The sequence below is a fragment of the Phascolarctos cinereus genome, unplaced genomic scaffold (genome assembly GCF_003287225.1).
Source record: "Phascolarctos cinereus isolate Bilbo 61053 unplaced genomic scaffold, phaCin_HiC Scaffold_2;HRSCAF=192, whole genome shotgun sequence".
Lineage (NCBI taxonomy): Eukaryota > Metazoa > Chordata > Mammalia > Diprotodontia > Phascolarctidae > Phascolarctos > Phascolarctos cinereus.
The window spans coordinates 262,542,517-262,558,466 of record NW_027555625.1 but is presented as its reverse complement, the minus strand read 5'-3'; the positions used below and the strand labels follow the sequence as shown (position 1 = coordinate 262,558,466).

Here is a 15,950-nt window from a genome sequence, read left to right as displayed (position 1 = left end):
TAAGTGGGGACTGAGAAGAGAAATAAGTCACCAAAGGTTCATGATTTATTTATTTAACAATCTAGTTACAAAAATAAAGAGAATCACTGTGAGAAATGAATGGTCAACAGTGTAATCCAGTCCCTCTGTCCACCTGAGCTCCAGGCAACAGCATCATTTCAAGGAGCCACCTTTAATACAGAACTTCCCATGAAAAGTGACTCTATGTCAATTATATCTCTTGTGAGATGAAGCTGCACCACGTATGGTTTTGCTCACTTACAGTAGCTAAATCTGCCCCACAAATGCCAGTTTTTAATGTGGCCTCTATGAGTGTGCTGCTTAAGTTAATACACATTCTTTCTATATCTACTTACAAATCCAAGTGTTTATGGCTTCCTCCCCCATCTCTGTCTGTCTGTCTCTCTCCACCCACCCACACTTTTGAGTATAGGATGAAATCCAGAGCTATCTTCCTCCTAGCTCCAGTGTCCTCAAATGGGCCAGAATGGAAGAAGACTTCATGAATAGCAATCCCCTGGGACAGCTGAGGATGTAGCCTATACTTTTCCCAACTCAAAGTGTTTGGCTCTGCCTAACAAATTCCCCAACCCCCTCCCATAATGCCTACAGACTTACTCTAATTTCAGGAACAAGGTGACTTTCACCAAAGAAAAGTTAGGCCCAGGAAAAGGAAATGTGGTTTAATGGACGGCCTGGGCACCTGGACTCTATCCCTGAGGCTGAAGGAGAGGGGAACAAGGGAAGGGAAGACTCAGATTGAAATACTAACGTGTTGCTCTCCAAGTGACACCCTGTGCCCAAAGGGGCAGCTGTTGGCTGTGGTAGCTGGAGTCAGCAGCAAGCACCTTTGACAGCATCAGAACTGGATCCTGGTCAGGCATGCTCCGTGGGACCTGAGCCAGACCCGTTGACGTGAGGGAGCACTGGTGTGGTCCCCTGCACTGGGGCCGTACCAGGCTCTGCAGGAGACACTAGCAGAGGTGCTGAGAGGCCATCAGGGGAGAATGAGGAGAGGTCCTGCCTCCAGTAGGCTTCACACAGGGGCAGATCAATTGTGTCGCAAAGACTGTAGCTTTTCCATAGCCAAAAAAAACCCCAGGAAGAAAGACAGCAGGAGCAGGGAAAGGTGTGAAGGCAGGGGAAAAGGGAATAAAAGAAAAAAAAAAGCAAGACAGAAGCAGAGCGTTTAGAAAACAGTACCAATCCTTGAAGAAATCCCTACCCACCCAAACCTAACTGACTGCTTCCTAATTCCCAGCTCTTGGCCTTCATGAAATTATAAGACATTCAGGATCAGTGCAAAACAGGGCAATTACTTGCTTAAAAGGACTTATTGCAGGATCCTTTAAAGTGACTAGTTCTCCTATGGCCTTGAAAGTAGGAGCACCATCACAAAGTCAAGTATACACATGCATTCACTCCCTCGCATCTATCTGTCCATCGCTCTGCATGTGTTTGTCAGTTATTTCTAAATATGAGTTTCTGGGTCCTGCAAGGTGAGAAGCAGTGTGATACAATGGAAAGTGGCCAAGACCCTAGGTTCATGTCCTAACTGGGATACTCACTACCTGTGTAACTTTAAGGGCAAGTCACTGGGCCTCCATTTCCTCCTCTGTAAAAGGAGGGGGCTGGACTAGGTGGCTTCTTGGGACCCCTTCCTGATCTAGATCTAAGACCCTACAATTACAAGACTTCTAATAAGGTTTCTGACTCTAAATCAATGCTCCTATTATTTCTCTGAAAGCACAGATCACATATTGGGGGAGGGGGAGCATTGTTTTTAAAGACAAGCTCAGCAAAGCATAAGACCATTAATATTACCACACAAGTGGCTAAAACAATGCCTGTAGTCAACCCCATTGCAAGAAGCCAACAGTTCCACTACAGTTTTGAAGCAGCAAAAACCTGGGTGAGGGCATTTGGGAGATTTCAGTGGGACCTCAAAAGGTCCCCTCACAATCCGACACATCCCTCAGGCTTCTTACATCTTAGTATTTGTACCAAACACCTGGGGCAAGTCTGTCAGCCAAATGGCTCAGTGGATAGAGGGCCAGGCCTGGAGTCAGGAAGACCTGAGTCCAAATCTGGCCTTAGACACTCACTAGCTGTGAGATTCTGAGCAAGTCACTTAACCTCTGTTTGCCTCTGGAGAAGGAAATCGCAAAGCACTCCAGTATCCTTGCCAAGAAAACCCCATGAATAGTACGGATGTGTTATGTATGGTCCAAGGGGTCAGGAAGAGCAGATACAACTGAACAACAACTACAAAGGTCTGACTTCAGGCAAGTAAAAAACAAAAAGAAAAAAAAAACTTCTCTGGGCCTCAGTTTCTTTATCTGTAAAATGGGAAGAGAGGGAGCTGAATGATCCCAAGGCCCCTTTCAGCTCTACATCCTAGTACCTGCTCCTGTCACCTCAGTTGGTTGAAAGCAGTTTCTTGGTCCTAGTTTTATGATGAGACACTTCAGTCTATCTCCAAACAATCAATGACTATCATTCACTCAATTCTGAGAACATTTTTATTTTAATTGGCTGTTTTATTGCCTTGAACTCTTAGTCTTTGGACATGTCTGGGTGTCTTCACATCTAGCCCTCCAGCCTCCTCAAACCTGATAATTTCTACCAGGTTCTGTCTGACATAACCTTACAATCAGCTAACTGGTAGGAGAAAAGAAAGAGGGTGGGTTGGAGGTCAAATCAGGTGCTGTTTCTGAAAGGGTAAACAGCTCATCCCTTTCCCAAGCCTGCTTAACTCTTGGATGCTGCTTTCCCTTCCTCTAGACCTCATCTGGCTCCCCAACCCTGGAAGTCCATCACAGACACAGAGCAGTGGGACACTCCAAAGAAAAAAAGCAGGAGAACTGGGCTAGGGAAAAAAGCAAACAATAGAGAGAGACGGCAAAGTGGGTGCAAGAGAGCAGGAGGGAAACAGGGAACACAGCAGGGGTGACAGAAACAGTAATTCATATGGACAAAAACATTTGGAGAGGTGCTTGGTGTCCCAGTTTGCTTACAGTGAAAACTTTATTTACATGGGAATGGGGTTGGGGGAATGGAATTGGATAAAGAAAGGTAAGATTCAAATACTTAACAGGATGAAGACACAACTGACAGTTTCAAAATTATCATCATCATCATCATCAATCTGCCCCCTTAGAATTGCTGTAAAGGGCCCTACATACAGGGTGCGTGGTAGGACATCATTTCCAACAGGGGGCTATCCCACTCAGCCCAAGCTTATGGTTACTACCACCACCCCAACCACCACAACATTAAGGCACTCTGGGATTTGCAGGAACAGATTTGAGGCATTTACCTACTTCATGGAGGAGGTCATGGAGGATTTCACAGGTTTAAAGCACTTGAGAATTTGAGCTGAGGTCATCTTATTTGGTAGTATAGTGAATATGGGGAAAAGGGATGGTAAATCTGACTGAACAATTAATATGAAGACGAGCAATAGAAAGAACCTTGGTCTAGGGGTCAGAAGACTTGAATTCCAGGCTGGGTCTGGCTGCTCACTAAATATATGAGTCAGTTACTTCTCTGGGGGCCAGTTTCCTCATGTGTGAAATGAGGGAGACATTCCATGTTCTAAAGGTCCCTTCTAGCTCGGGCATTCTATGAGTCTGTGATTTCATAGTCATTTGATTCTCCTGTTCCAAGTCATGGAGTTCTTCCCACAGAGGAAAATCATCTTTTCTACTCCCAGGAGTTCAATGTAGGAATTTCACCTGCACAGAGCCTGTACAACAGAAAGCATCTGGGAGAAATAAGGACAGAGAAACATCCTATTGGGAGAGCCCCTTCCTTCAGGGGAACCCGTGAAAGGATTAAAACTGGGCAAGGATGCTGAGAATTCAAGAGAGACGGGAAGAGGTGGAATAAAAAGCTTGGCATGGGATGACAGCTGTGGTGCCTTTTGCCAAATGATCTCTGGCTCCAAAAGGGCTAAACTTCTCACTTTACATTTCAAGTATTTACAATAGTTCAGGGTAACTAAGAGGTGGGATGAAACTGAGCCTCTTCAGGAAAATAAGAATCATAAGGAGGTTCAACTATACATTTTAAATTCATAGCCAGAACTGACCTTCGGCCCTCTCTAAACAAGTTCACAAGCCTCTTTGGTGCAAAAGTGAGCATTTTAAAGGCACTACTAGGTCCAAAGGGGAAAAGGAGGCATAAAACCACCTAGAGATAATTCTGAAGATTCATCAGCTTTGTGTCTACTGGGCACAGAGAAACAATTCACATTTTCTCCCTTGGCCTCAGTAAAATAAGATTGAGCCAGATAGTGTGTGGGGGTGGGGTGGAGGGGGTGGATAGAGGGAAGGGAAGTGGAAAAGGGCCTTAACCTGGGGTCTATCAACTCTGGAAATATTTTTTTTTGGGGGGGGGGCTATGAACTTGAGTAGGATAAAATTTACATCTTCATTTTCACTAATCTCAAACTAGAATTTAGCATTTCCTTCTACTGTCTGAAAACATTACTCTGAGGTGTCCATGGGCTTCACTAGACTGCCAGAGGGGTTCATAACAAAAAAAAAAAGTAAAGAACCCTTGAGCTAGGTGTCTTTGAGGCCCTTTCCAGTTCTGACATGCTATGACTTTTAAGTAACATAGAGAATTCCTAAAGTAGATAATCCCAAAGTTATCGAGATTGAGCTTTGAAATGCAGTGTGTTTGGAGATTTTCCCACTGTTACTCTCAGTTTCACCCGGAATCCAATCTGTCTCCTTGATTCTATTTAGTTCAGGCTGATGTTAGAATTGGTCTATGTTCCCTGAGCACCTATCTTCTGCATGGGAGAAGTGCAGACTGGTTGGCTGAGAGAAATCAGCCTGTGATCAAAGAGAAAGCCAGCAATTTAAATGCATAACAGAGTAGCAATTGAAACAGTATAGAATTAGCACATACTACCTTATCAGAGAGGCTGATGTATAAAGGCAGGTTAATGTAGTGTGGGCCTCAAGAGATACAGATTTTATTCCTTAGTCAAATCTCCTTTCCCTCTGTGGCCTCAGTTTTCCGATCTATAAATAGTTTGTACTAAATGAGGTTGAAAGTCTGTCCCTCCCTTCTGACATTCTAAGATTCTATGAGCATTCACTGTGGGATATCACCAAAGCAAAAAAGCAGATATTCAAAACCTACAGTGGGTAACAATACATTAGTCCAGATTTCTTTGTTCTTGAGACTAGTTATTCTGGGACAGAGGAGCACCCACACCCATAGCTCAGTCTCTATTTACTTTGGCATTATTGACTTCCCCAGAGAAAGTGGGTACCTGGGTCACCAAAGAAGAAATGAATTTTTCTTTTAGGGGGCCAGGAAGAAACTACTGCCATCCTTATTGGCCTTCACAGAGCTTCCCAGGTAAAAGATCGTCTCATAACGGTGAGAAAAAACCCACAAAATTCAGGAAGGCCAGTAAACCTGGGAGGCACAGCTGTAGCGAGGACCAAAAGCTTCCTCCTAAGCCACTGATCTGGCCAGCTCTCCTGCTGCCTGCTCCCTAGGAGAGGCAGATGAAGATGGAAGAGGATGCAGTTTCACAAGCTTCTGGAGTACAGAGCCCTATTTGTACCTGGACGAGTAATACTCCTCCTCCAGCTCGTACAAGTCAATGGAAATCTCATCCCGCAGCGAAATGAGCTTCTTGTCACACTCATCCTGCAAGCCCCGAAGCTGCTGGTTGCGCTGATCGATGGCTTCATTCACCGAAGGAAAGTCATTGAGGATGAGAAATTGCTTGAGGTCAGACACGAGCTTCATCAAGGACTCCCCAGCACGGACCTTGGAATGTCAAGGGTAAGATAGGAGATGGGGTTTAGGGAGGCTGGGAAAGTACAATTTGGGAAGTGGACAGAGATCTGACTTCATAATTGTTTCCAAAAATATTACATTCTATACGAGGCCTTCTGTTCAACTGCCAGCATCTCCCTCACCAAGGTTACCTAGCATAAGATTTGAGGTTTCAATATACCTACCTACCTACACACACACACGTTATGTGAACATGCATTATATATGCATATATGTGTGCGTGTTGTGCACTCGAGTGACTTCTCCCATTAGAGGACACATTCCTTCAAGACACAGATTTTCACTTTTGTTTTTCCTTCCCCAGTGCCTAGCATCAGCTTAGGTGCTTAACAGAGGCCAGATTGACCACAGATGTGTTTGGTGCCTATGACTTAGCCTCTCATCTCTTTCTAGCCACCTTACAGCCCTTACCAACAGGGGAAACTGAGGCACCCAGGATGGCTTCCACATGTTTACCCTGCTGTGTGTTAAAGCTGTCCATCCCCCTTATAACCTTCACGGGGAAAGCAGAGAAGGAAGTTCTGAACAAGGCAATGTTTCTCCACAAGTTTACAGATTTACTATGAAATGATATCCCCTCTTGGCCTCTGACTTTCTAATAACCACAACAGCTTTAATTATTTGAGCCCAGCCTCATAAGGATAGATTCCATACCCTACCTGCCCCCCCAGCCCCTTCCTGATCTTGCCCCTCTTGGATCACAAAATTTCAGGGCAAAAGGGATCTTGCTAAGCACCAAAGAGGCTTTAGCACCAGCTACCAAGGAAAGAACACTCTACCACAAGGGATCACCACTGCAGCCAGTTTTCATTTGTGGGAGTTTCTGGGAGCAAGCGAAGCACTGAGAAATGAAACCCATTTGGATCATGTCACTCAAATGCTTTCATAGCAATTCACTGTCTACAGGATATGGCTATTCCTTAGCCTGATGTTCCCTGATGCCTTTAATAATCTGGACACCTTCTACTTACATCTACCTCATCTCCCAAAGACCCAACCAGAACCACTGTCACCTAAGTGTGGGGCCTTGGCTTTCTCATCTAGATGCATTTGCTCACAATGCTTCCCAACAACATCCCTTCCCATCTCCTTCGGCCTACCCAAAGCCCTCTGTTTTATTTGAAAATTTTTCTTTCTATGACAAACTGAACAAACATTAATAAACATAAACAATGCCATCTAAAAAACCAGAAAATTATATATGAAATTGAACTGCTACATGCAGTTTTTTTTAAAGTTTAAAATAAAACCTAACATAACAGTAACAAAGTCCCTTGGTGCCTCCCACTTCCTTTAGGAAGCCTTTCCCAACAGCCCTGGCCCCCAGGACATGTCTCTCCCCTGAACTCCTGCAAGACTTAACTGTCTGTACAGTTCAGGGAACACTAGTATTGGTGGTTCTCTTTTCATGGGGGGGGCCTCTATCTCTGACTAGACTAAGTTCTTTGAGAGCAGGGGCTATGTCTTACTCATCTTTATATCCCTCACAGTGTCTAGCACAGAACTCTGAACAAAGTAAATGCTCAATAAAGATCTGATTGACTGATGTGAGATTTGGGGGTTTTTCTTTCCTATCCTTCACCTGGCCTTTTCCAGCACTGACTGCAAAGGGCAAAAGGATTTTCTTTGGACACAGTGGGAAGGCTGAGGACAAGCAACTGCATGGCCCAAATTCAGACTCTAGACTGGGGAGTGGGGGGTGACGGAAAAGAGAAAGAACCTAAGATTAGATATGACCTGCAGGAAACAAACAAAAGTGCTGTTGCTGCTGCCTGCCCCTCAAGGCAAGACCCAGAAGAGGGAGGGAGAAGGAAGAACAAGGCTTACTTACAATATTGGCAGCTCTCACATGCATCTCATAATTGTCCTGCTCACCCTGAGTGGCCCGGGACACTTGAGTTTCATCTTCAATCTAGAGGAAAAACAAGAACAACGTCCAACAACACTTAAGCCAATGCCTCTTGTCAGTTCAGGAACTTGCCAGAAACCTCTTGGGACTTAACAGGGGTGGGAAGAAGGATGAGGGGAAGGGAACAGGAGACTCATGACTCCCAGGAGGGTAGTGATACCTTCCTCCCCACCCCAAGAATTCTGGGTTAAGTAGAAAGTTATCCCCACTCCCCACCTGATGGTACAAGGTTAGACAAAGTCAATCTCTGACACTGAGCCCCCTCTCCCCCACAGAAAGGAGGGGCAGGAAAGAAAGGAAAAGCTGAGCACAGGGGGATTAAAAGATGATGATATGGCCCAAAAAGGGGGGGGGGATGGCAGAGAAGAGAGATAAGATTTTATTTCCTAAGCTGCTGTTCTAATAATGATAATGATGATGATAATGATGGTAATAACGACGATGATCATTATAAAAATAATATTCCTGGCACTTTTGATTTGGGGTGAAGATAATTTAGTTTGAATAAATATTGCCTCCAAAAGGCACTCCTGAGTGACTCAAACCAGATAAAATGCAATCGGGAAATATTTAACAAAATAAATAGAAGTGCAATAAAACATAGATTATATTACTATATGGTTTCTAAGTTAATATGCAGCCTACAGGGATCCTTATACATGGTTCAGTGGCCCTCACCTCTATTTGATTTTGACATTACTGCTCTTGGCAACTCACTGGTATATAGCTTTCAGAAAAGGTGCTGACTTGCATTGGCAAAGGCATTTTCCTTTCCTGGGAATTCCCAATATATTAATGCAATAACAGATCCAGTGCCTATCTCTATTATAAAGACCAAAAAAAAAAATTTCATGCCCACCAAATGGCAGGCAACACAAATATGGGAGGAATAGCTATAATGCTAGATGACCAGAAACCACTGAACAACCTAGCACTTTTTTAACTCAAAGAAGAGAAGACTTAGGGAGGCTATGCAGCTGTCATTAGATAGCTAAGGAACTACTATTTGGAAACCAGAATAGACTCATTCCATGTGGCTTCCTAAGAGCAAAACTAAGAATGAAAGGTAGAAATCACAGGAAGGCAGATTTCAGCTCCATACACAGAAGAACTTTCTAATAATTCTCCAACAACGGAACAGGCTGTCAAGGGAGGTATTAATCTCTCTGTCAAGGGTGGTCCAGGGCAGGATGGATGATTCCTTGTCAGAGATGTTGCTAGATTAGGGGATTGCCACCTGATTCTAAGGTTTCAAAGATTCTGTCTGTGGTAATTGGGCAGGGATTTAATATTCCTTTCATAGTTGAAAACCCTCAATCTTAAGAGACTAAAATTATGTTCATCCTAGTATTAATGCTAAGTATTTGTTTTATCATGTTCTGATTCTTTTAAAAATGGACAACCATCTAAGGCATATATGGTAATTCTTTCTTAACCCAATAGTTACTAATCCAGAATAGCACATTCTCCAACCACAACAGGTTTCTGTCCTCCTTCCCTTCCCTCCCAGAATTGTCACTTACTATTTGTTAGGTTAAGGCAAATCAGTCCATCTTTCTTGGGCTCCGTTTCCTCCTCTTTAAAATGAGGAGCATGGATTAAATGGCCATTAATGTCTCTTCCAGCTCACTAGTTCCTAGTGACCATTTATACAGAAAGTAGGCAAGGAAGGAACCTAGAACAATTCAGTATTTCAAATTCCAACACACCAGATGGACATCGGTGCTTTAAAATTCAGGATAGGCTTTAGCTCTGGACCAAGTTTTTTCCCTGAAACACATAAACAAGATATACCCAGCCTTTGTCCCACCAGCTCCTATGAAGTAAGATGGGGGAGGGTGGGGAGCTAGCTCCCTTACCTCTACTTACCTTAGCTGTCTTTATGATCTCAGTGAAATTATCCATTATTGACTTAATATCATCTTTCAGCCTCTTGTTGTAGGACTGAAGGAGGGTCTCTTTGCTCTGGGGGAGGACTCTTTGTTGGGCCATTGCATTATCCTAGGAAGGCAAGGCAAAGAAGAGATTAGAGCCATGTATTATTAGTGGAAGCAGCATGTTTTGTAAATGGAGCGCTGCACTTGGAGTCAATAACACCTAGATTCAAATCCAGCCTCAGAAACATACTGTGTGATTCAGAATAAGCTCCTTCCCTACTCTTATAACTTATAGCTCTAAAATGAAAAAGGACCTAAAGTCCTAAAGCTCTAAAGTGAAAAATGGTGCCACAGGAAGAGCACTGGACTTGGAGTCAAGAGAGCAGTGGCATTAACAGGCATTGAAAGGTTAAGTCACCTTGTAGCACCCCATCAAAATACTGCCTTGACTCCTAGTAATGATTCTATAGGGGATGGTAACTTGGGTGAGAATTCTGCCTCTGATACCTACTATGAGTTAGGCAAGTCTCAAACTTTCTGAGTCTTACTTCCTTCACCTGTAAAATGGGGATAATAATACAGGTAGGTGGTGCAGTAGAAAGACTCCAAGGTCTGGAGTCAGGAAGACGGGAGCTCAAATTTGGCCTCAGATATTTACTAGCTGTGTGACCCTGGGCAAATCCCTTAACCTCGGTTTGCTTGTTTCCTTCTCTGTAAAAGAGGGATAACCTAGCTCCCAGGGTTGTTTCAAGGATCAAATGAGATAATGTTAGTATTATCTTATTATACTATTAGACGATTGTCTAGCAGCCAACAAGTGCTGTTCCTTTCCCCTCAGTTTCTGCATCTGTAAAATAGGGATAAGAACAGTATTTGCACTCCCTCCCTTCTCAGGGTTATAGAGAGGAAAGCACTTTGTAAACCTTAAGGAGCAGAGAGTGGATTGGGTGAACTTCCTACTTGAGGACTCACCAGTTCGGGCACAGAGGGCTTAATAAAAGCTTGTCTACACCTCAGTTTCCTCCTCTGTAAAACGTAGTCTCTAATGTCAGACTCCAATTCGGAGTGTTAGGTCACACTCCAATTCAAAATTATTAAGCGCCAGCCTAACCCAAGATACCGCTCCGGGCGCTGGGGATACAAAGACTGGTGGGGAGGGGGGGGGAGGTACCGCGCCTGCCCTCAGGATGCTTACACTTCCCATCCCCCGCCCCGCCGGGCCGCGCGCCTCCCAGCCCAGCCAGACTAGGCCAGCGAGCGGAGCCGCGGAAACACGCGTGCGACCAAGGCCGCCAGCGTGCAGGGAAAGGGGAGGAATGGACCGCGTCCAGACGCGGCCCAGGGGGGCCGCACCGCCGGATGGACAAAACGAAAACGATTGTGTGGATGCCAGCCGGGACCCTTCCGGGGCCCTTACCTGTCTCCTCTAGGAGTCTGAAGTTGGTCTCCCTCAGCCCGGCTCTGCAGGGCTAGCCGGAGAGATATGCGCGCCGGGCCCTTTAAAAACTACGCTGGGAGGGGGGAGAGGAGGAGAGCGTTTCCGCTTTGGCCTTTAAGACCACCTCCTTCCCACAAACCTAAAACCTTAAATCCCGCGCATGCGCAAGCCCTCGCGAGAGCCGAGACGTACTACATATTACCCAGAAGTCTCTTCTCTTCCTTTCTCGTTCAGCCGGCCAAGATGGTGAGGCAGTCTGCTTTTTCGCGGGATCTCGGGTCTGTCTCCATCCATCACCATCGACTCCCTTCTCGGTCCCCAGCTGAGCAGCCTCCGCCTAAGAAGGCTTCAGGGGGCTCCGCAGGACCTGCGGCTGCGGGATGAGGGAAGGGATGGTGGTGGGGATGGAGGGCCGGCGGGCGGTTCGCGGGGTGAGGGAAGGCCGCCCGGCCTGAGCCGGGACCCCGTGGCACAGGGCCGGCGCACTGAGGTCCCTTGGCGGCCCTCGAGTCCAGCGGCCAGTCGGGTTGCACGACAGGCTCTTAACCGGGGCCCAGTCGCTGGGGGACAGGGTTGTTTGGACTTAGTGCTCCAGCCTCCCAGAGCATTCGGGGAACTGGGTCCGAGTCATTGCACGTTAGAAGGAAGGACTCAAGAACGTAGACTATCGGGTAGAAGATCATCTAGTTTAGTGTTTTAGTGGTGGAGAAACTCAAATCCAGGAAGCGTAAATTGAATTGCGCAAGTCTCGTGGTTTGCCACTGGCAAACTAGACACCTAGGCGGCCCTGGCCAGGAGTCAGACGGTCAGGAAGACCCGAGTTTACATTCGGCCTCAAACATGGTGTGACTGAGAAAGTCACTTACTTAACCTCTGCTTGCCTCACTCCTCAGATCCTAAAAACAAACAAAAAAAATGGGCATGATGACAGCACGTACCTCGCAGGGTTTTTGAGGATCAAATGAGATGTTAATAAAGCTCTTAGGCCACTTCCTGGCATGTAGAATGTGCTGTGTAAATGCTTATTCACCTTCCTTTCCCAGTGGTTTAGCCAATTTTCTTGAAAAATCAGAGCTTTTGTTAAGCAGCAGGCATTGGTAAGCCTTGAATGAGCCACAGTATTAAATGCTTTGGGTTGGTTGCTTCTTGGGTAAATTAAATGAGATGGGCAAATTGCTTGAAACTTTGCAGAAGCCCTTGCAAGTAGAGGTTAAAACCTTGATACTATGAAATGTGTCTTACAGGTTGTCACCTTATTCCTCATCCACCCTCTAATCTGGTACATTAAAGGCGGTTTAATGGCCGAAAGTGAGAATAGCATCATAGACCTAAGACTTGGGGGGGAAGAAATCTCAGAGCCCGTCTCTTCCAACTTCTTTATTTTAAAATGAGGAAATTAGGCCTAGGGAGGTTGTGATTTTTCACCTGGGATGTTAGTGAGATTTGAACATATGTCTTCTGACCCCAGAATCAAGAATATGTGAGGGAGGGGTACTTTTGAGAGTGCTGACCAAGCAAATTTCTCCTTTTTAAAGCCAAAGGGGAAGAAGGCCAAGGGGAAGAAGGTGGCTCCTGCCCCTGCTGTAGTAAAGAAGCAGGAGGCCAAGAAAGTGGTCAATCCTTTGTTTGAGAAGCGGCCGAAAAACTTTGGCATTGGTGAGTGATAGAAGTATGTTTGGTGTGTGGGTGGATTGAAAAAGTTTTAATCTCATGTCAAATGTGCTATAGCGTTAATTGGACAATTGACCAAATATTTGAATGACCCGGAAATACTGTTGGGAATTGGAGAGAAAAATAATAATCTGATAGCTTTGTTATGAAGCAAGAGGACAGGGGGTACTGGGAACGGACTCCACCAAGAATTAACAGTTGTGCAAATGATGGAAAAGAATATTTGCTATCTTGAGTGATGGTGATGACATTTCATAACCACCAAGATCACTGATGCACTCTTTTTATCAATTACAACAATCTGAGTTTGAGATTGCAAGCTTCACAACATTTTCCTCATTAGGTCAGGACATCCAGCCCAAAAGGGACCTTACTCGATTTGTCAAATGGCCTCGGTACATTAGACTGCAGCGTCAAAGGTCTATCCTTTATAAGCGTTTGAAAGTGCCACCAGCAATTAACCAGTTTACCCAGGCTTTGGATCGTCAGACAGGTAAAGAGGAACCTCCTGACTTGGTCTGTTTTCTTAAACGGCACTGTTTTGAAGGGTTGCATTTCTAACACAAGTGTGCCTAAAACTTAGTTTAACTCATGGGAAGAAACAGTTTAGTATAGATATAAACTGTTTGAGACTCAAGTTATGTTCTTGTCTCAGGGTTAACATGACCCTGATTGTTTCTAAGATCTGTTTATTTTGTAATTATTTTTAAATGTCATTAATTTCTATAATTGGAGGAATATGTGCAGATGATGATTTACGATATTTGCTATCTGAGTAGCAGTGATTACATGCTTAACCACCAAGATCGCTGATGCACAAATTGTAAGGAACACAAAAATGGTTGTTTTAAAATGAAAACCTTAACCAACAAACTTGTTCCTGTTCCAGCTACTCAACTGCTTAAACTGGCTCACAAGTACAGACCTGAGACAAAGCAAGATAAGAAGCAAAGGCTGCTGGCTCGGGCTGAACAAAAAGCTGCTGGCAAAGGAGATGTCCCCACTAAGAGACCACCTGTCCTCAGAGCAGGTAAATTACTTTATTGTCTAAAATTGGTTGATTGATAGATGAATGTTGGGCAAGCTATTGCAATGATGTATGAATTTCTTCACCTGAAATAATTGTGTAGATCAAATACACGAGCTTTTTAACCCTGAGCCATAGCTAAAGATAAACGGTTTCTTGATATTTTTGACCAAAGTAGGTAAAAGCTAGAAAGCAACAAAGCAGTAATGAGCCCATATAAACTCTGGTTATGGTTTTGTTTTGTTTTTTCTGGTTGTTTTTTAGGTGTTAACACTGTTACTACCCTAGTAGAAAACAAGAAAGCACAGTTGGTAGTGATTGCACATGACGTGGACCCCATTGAGGTAAATTCTCAACTTGGAAAATTGTAAAAGGGTAGGGTGTGGTACCCATTGTCAGGAATAGGAATAAAATATGCTTTTTTTCCTTCATATTTGTGGTCAATCACATTAAATGTGATAGAGGTTGTTTAGTTCCCTGGAATGTTTTTAAGGGACTGATCTCCTGTAGGAAATGACCTTTTGCAATGATGTATTGAATTTCTTCACCTGAATTAAAAGCATGAAGAATAAATATACGAGCTTTTTAACCCTGAGCAAATGCCAGATAAGTTACTTTATTTCTTATGTGATAAGTGCTCTAAACTTAACTATGTATATACTTTCCAGCTAGTGGTCTTCCTACCTGCCTTGTGCCGAAAAATGGGGGTTCCTTACTGTATTATCAAGGGTAAAGCCAGACTGGGTCGCTTAGTTCACAGGAAGACATGTACAAGCATTGCCTTCACACAGGTTAACCCGTAAGTATGTAGTTACTCAGTCACTTAAATGTTTGAATCCAAAAGGATCTCTGGGAAGAGTTTCTATCCTAGAAGAGATGTAACTTATCGTCTGCTCATTTTCACATGTTTTACATGTCTGATTACAACATAGCTTAGCATGTTTGACTTTTGAAACCTCAAGGAAAATTGCTAAGCTGGAGAATTATGGGAATTGGCTGCCAAATTGGGTTAAAAAAATACATGATCAGGAGATGAACTTTTATTCTGAACCTTTTGACAGTGATGCATAGAATTTCTTCACCTGAAGAGACCATGTAGTAATATTGACCCTGAGACAAAAGGTGGTATCTAAAAGTGGTAGACAAGACAATTGTTAAGTGAAGGGGTTCTGTGGTATTAACTTTTCTGATCTTTCTCAACAGTGAAGATAAGGGAGCCCTGGCTAAACTGGTAGAAGCCATCAAAACCAACTACAACGACAGATACGATGAGGTAAGAACTCATTCAGCTACAGACCCAAGTGAATACATTGATAACTGTTTTCTGCTACCAAACTCAATCAATTTAAATGAATTACCATATTCATTCATACACAATGCTCATCTTTGATTATAAATAGGAAAACTTTGATGGGCTCTGACATTCTTTCAAATTGGTGGGGAATATATTACATAATATAGGTAAAAGTTAACCGTTTTTTTCTTTGTCCTTTCAGATCCGTCGTCACTGGGGTGGCAATGTTCTGGGTCCAAAATCAGTGGCTCGTATTGCCAAGCTAGAAAAAGCAAAAGCTAAAGAACTTGCAACCAAATTGGGTTAAATGTATATTTGATTTTTCCCTACATAAAAATAAAAATTTTAACAAAATGAAAGTATGAGTGGTTAAAGAATATTCTGGGATTGAAGCTACTATATAATCACAAGGTACACATGTACAAACAAAGTAATTTGGGGAGGGCCCTACCTAGCAAATGGGAGAACCAATCAGTAAGTCAACTAGAATTTTTTTTTAATTAAGCACTAGTGTGTCAGGCACTAATCACTAGAGATAGACCCCCATCCCACCCCCAATTCCTTGCTCTGCACTCAGTCTAATGGAGAAAAGGTTCATGAAGAAGATAGTGCATGAAATGGGTCTTGACCAAATCTGAAGCAAATTTCAAGAGGTGAAATAGGTTTGCAAGATAGAGCATATCATATGTGGAAACCTCAGTAGGCCACAGGCTGGAACTGAGGAGAGAGAGTGCTGAGATGTAAAACTGGGAAGGAGTGTCAGGTGGTAAAGAACTATCACTGGAGGTAGGGAGGCGATGCCATCAGACCTGGACTAAAGAAAAATCACTTTGGCAGTTATGCAGGTGATAGATGGCAGAGGGAAAAATAGAAGGCAGGAAAACCAAATAAGATCTTGAAGTAAT

General features: G+C 43.8%; 2 protein-coding genes and 5 non-coding genes across 7 annotated transcripts; 6 read left to right on the top strand and 1 right to left on the bottom strand.

Moving 5' to 3' along the window:
* Positions 1–2,996: 2,996 nt before the first annotated feature.
* Positions 2,997–11,122, bottom strand: MED22 (mediator complex subunit 22). The gene is made up of 4 exons (XM_020981988.2): positions 11,033–11,122; positions 9,608–9,739; positions 7,661–7,741; positions 2,997–5,799 (listed from the first exon to the last, which is right to left on the bottom strand). Exons 2-4 carry the CDS (start codon positions 9,728–9,730, stop codon positions 5,581–5,583), a joined length of 423 nt encoding a protein of 140 aa, XP_020837647.2. The 5' UTR covers positions 9,731–9,739; positions 11,033–11,122; the 3' UTR covers positions 2,997–5,580.
* RPL7A (ribosomal protein L7a) lies at positions 11,084–15,404 on the top strand. Its single transcript, XM_020981984.1, has 8 exons — positions 11,084–11,299; positions 12,589–12,709; positions 13,068–13,217; positions 13,614–13,754; positions 14,016–14,095; positions 14,420–14,550; positions 14,955–15,024; positions 15,248–15,404. The coding sequence occupies exons 1-8, from the start codon at positions 11,099–11,101 to the stop codon at positions 15,350–15,352; spliced, it is 999 nt and encodes a 332-aa protein (XP_020837643.1). The 5' UTR covers positions 11,084–11,098; the 3' UTR covers positions 15,353–15,404.
* Positions 12,926–13,002, top strand: LOC144456041 (small nucleolar RNA SNORD24). Its single transcript, XR_013484947.1, has one exon. It is a non-coding gene; the product is annotated as a small nucleolar RNA SNORD24 (small nucleolar RNA).
* Positions 13,467–13,541, top strand: LOC144456042 (small nucleolar RNA SNORD24). The gene has a single exon (XR_013484948.1). It is a non-coding gene; the product is annotated as a small nucleolar RNA SNORD24 (small nucleolar RNA).
* Positions 13,812–13,887, top strand: LOC144456038 (small nucleolar RNA SNORD36). Its single transcript, XR_013484944.1, has one exon. It is a non-coding gene; the product is annotated as a small nucleolar RNA SNORD36 (small nucleolar RNA).
* LOC144456037 (small nucleolar RNA SNORD36) lies at positions 14,273–14,351 on the top strand. The gene has a single exon (XR_013484943.1). It is a non-coding gene; the product is annotated as a small nucleolar RNA SNORD36 (small nucleolar RNA).
* LOC144456039 (small nucleolar RNA SNORD36) lies at positions 14,807–14,870 on the top strand. Its single transcript, XR_013484945.1, has one exon. It is a non-coding gene; the product is annotated as a small nucleolar RNA SNORD36 (small nucleolar RNA).
* Positions 15,405–15,950: the final 546 nt, after the last annotated feature.

Bases quoted from the DNA above. Each gene is read 5' to 3' on its own strand.
- MED22 (XM_020981988.2), bottom strand. From the start codon at position 9,730: ATGGCCCAACAAAGAGTCCTCCCCCAGAGCAAAGAGACCCTCCTTCAG. The intron at 7,742-9,607 runs GTAAGTAGAGGT...TTTTTCCTCTAG, and splicing joins AGATCATAAAGACAGCTAAG to ATTGAAGATGAAACTCAAGT. The intron at 5,800-7,660 runs GTAAGTAAGCCT...TGACATTCCAAG, and splicing joins ATGTGAGAGCTGCCAATATT to GTCCGTGCTGGGGAGTCCTT.
- RPL7A (XM_020981984.1), top strand. From the start codon at position 11,099: ATGCGCGCCGGGCCCTTTAAAAACTACGCTGGGAGGGGGGAGAGGAGG. The intron at 13,755-14,015 runs GTAAATTACTTT...GTTGTTTTTTAG, and splicing joins ACCACCTGTCCTCAGAGCAG to GTGTTAACACTGTTACTACC. The intron at 14,096-14,419 runs GTAAATTCTCAA...TATACTTTCCAG, and splicing joins ATGACGTGGACCCCATTGAG to CTAGTGGTCTTCCTACCTGC.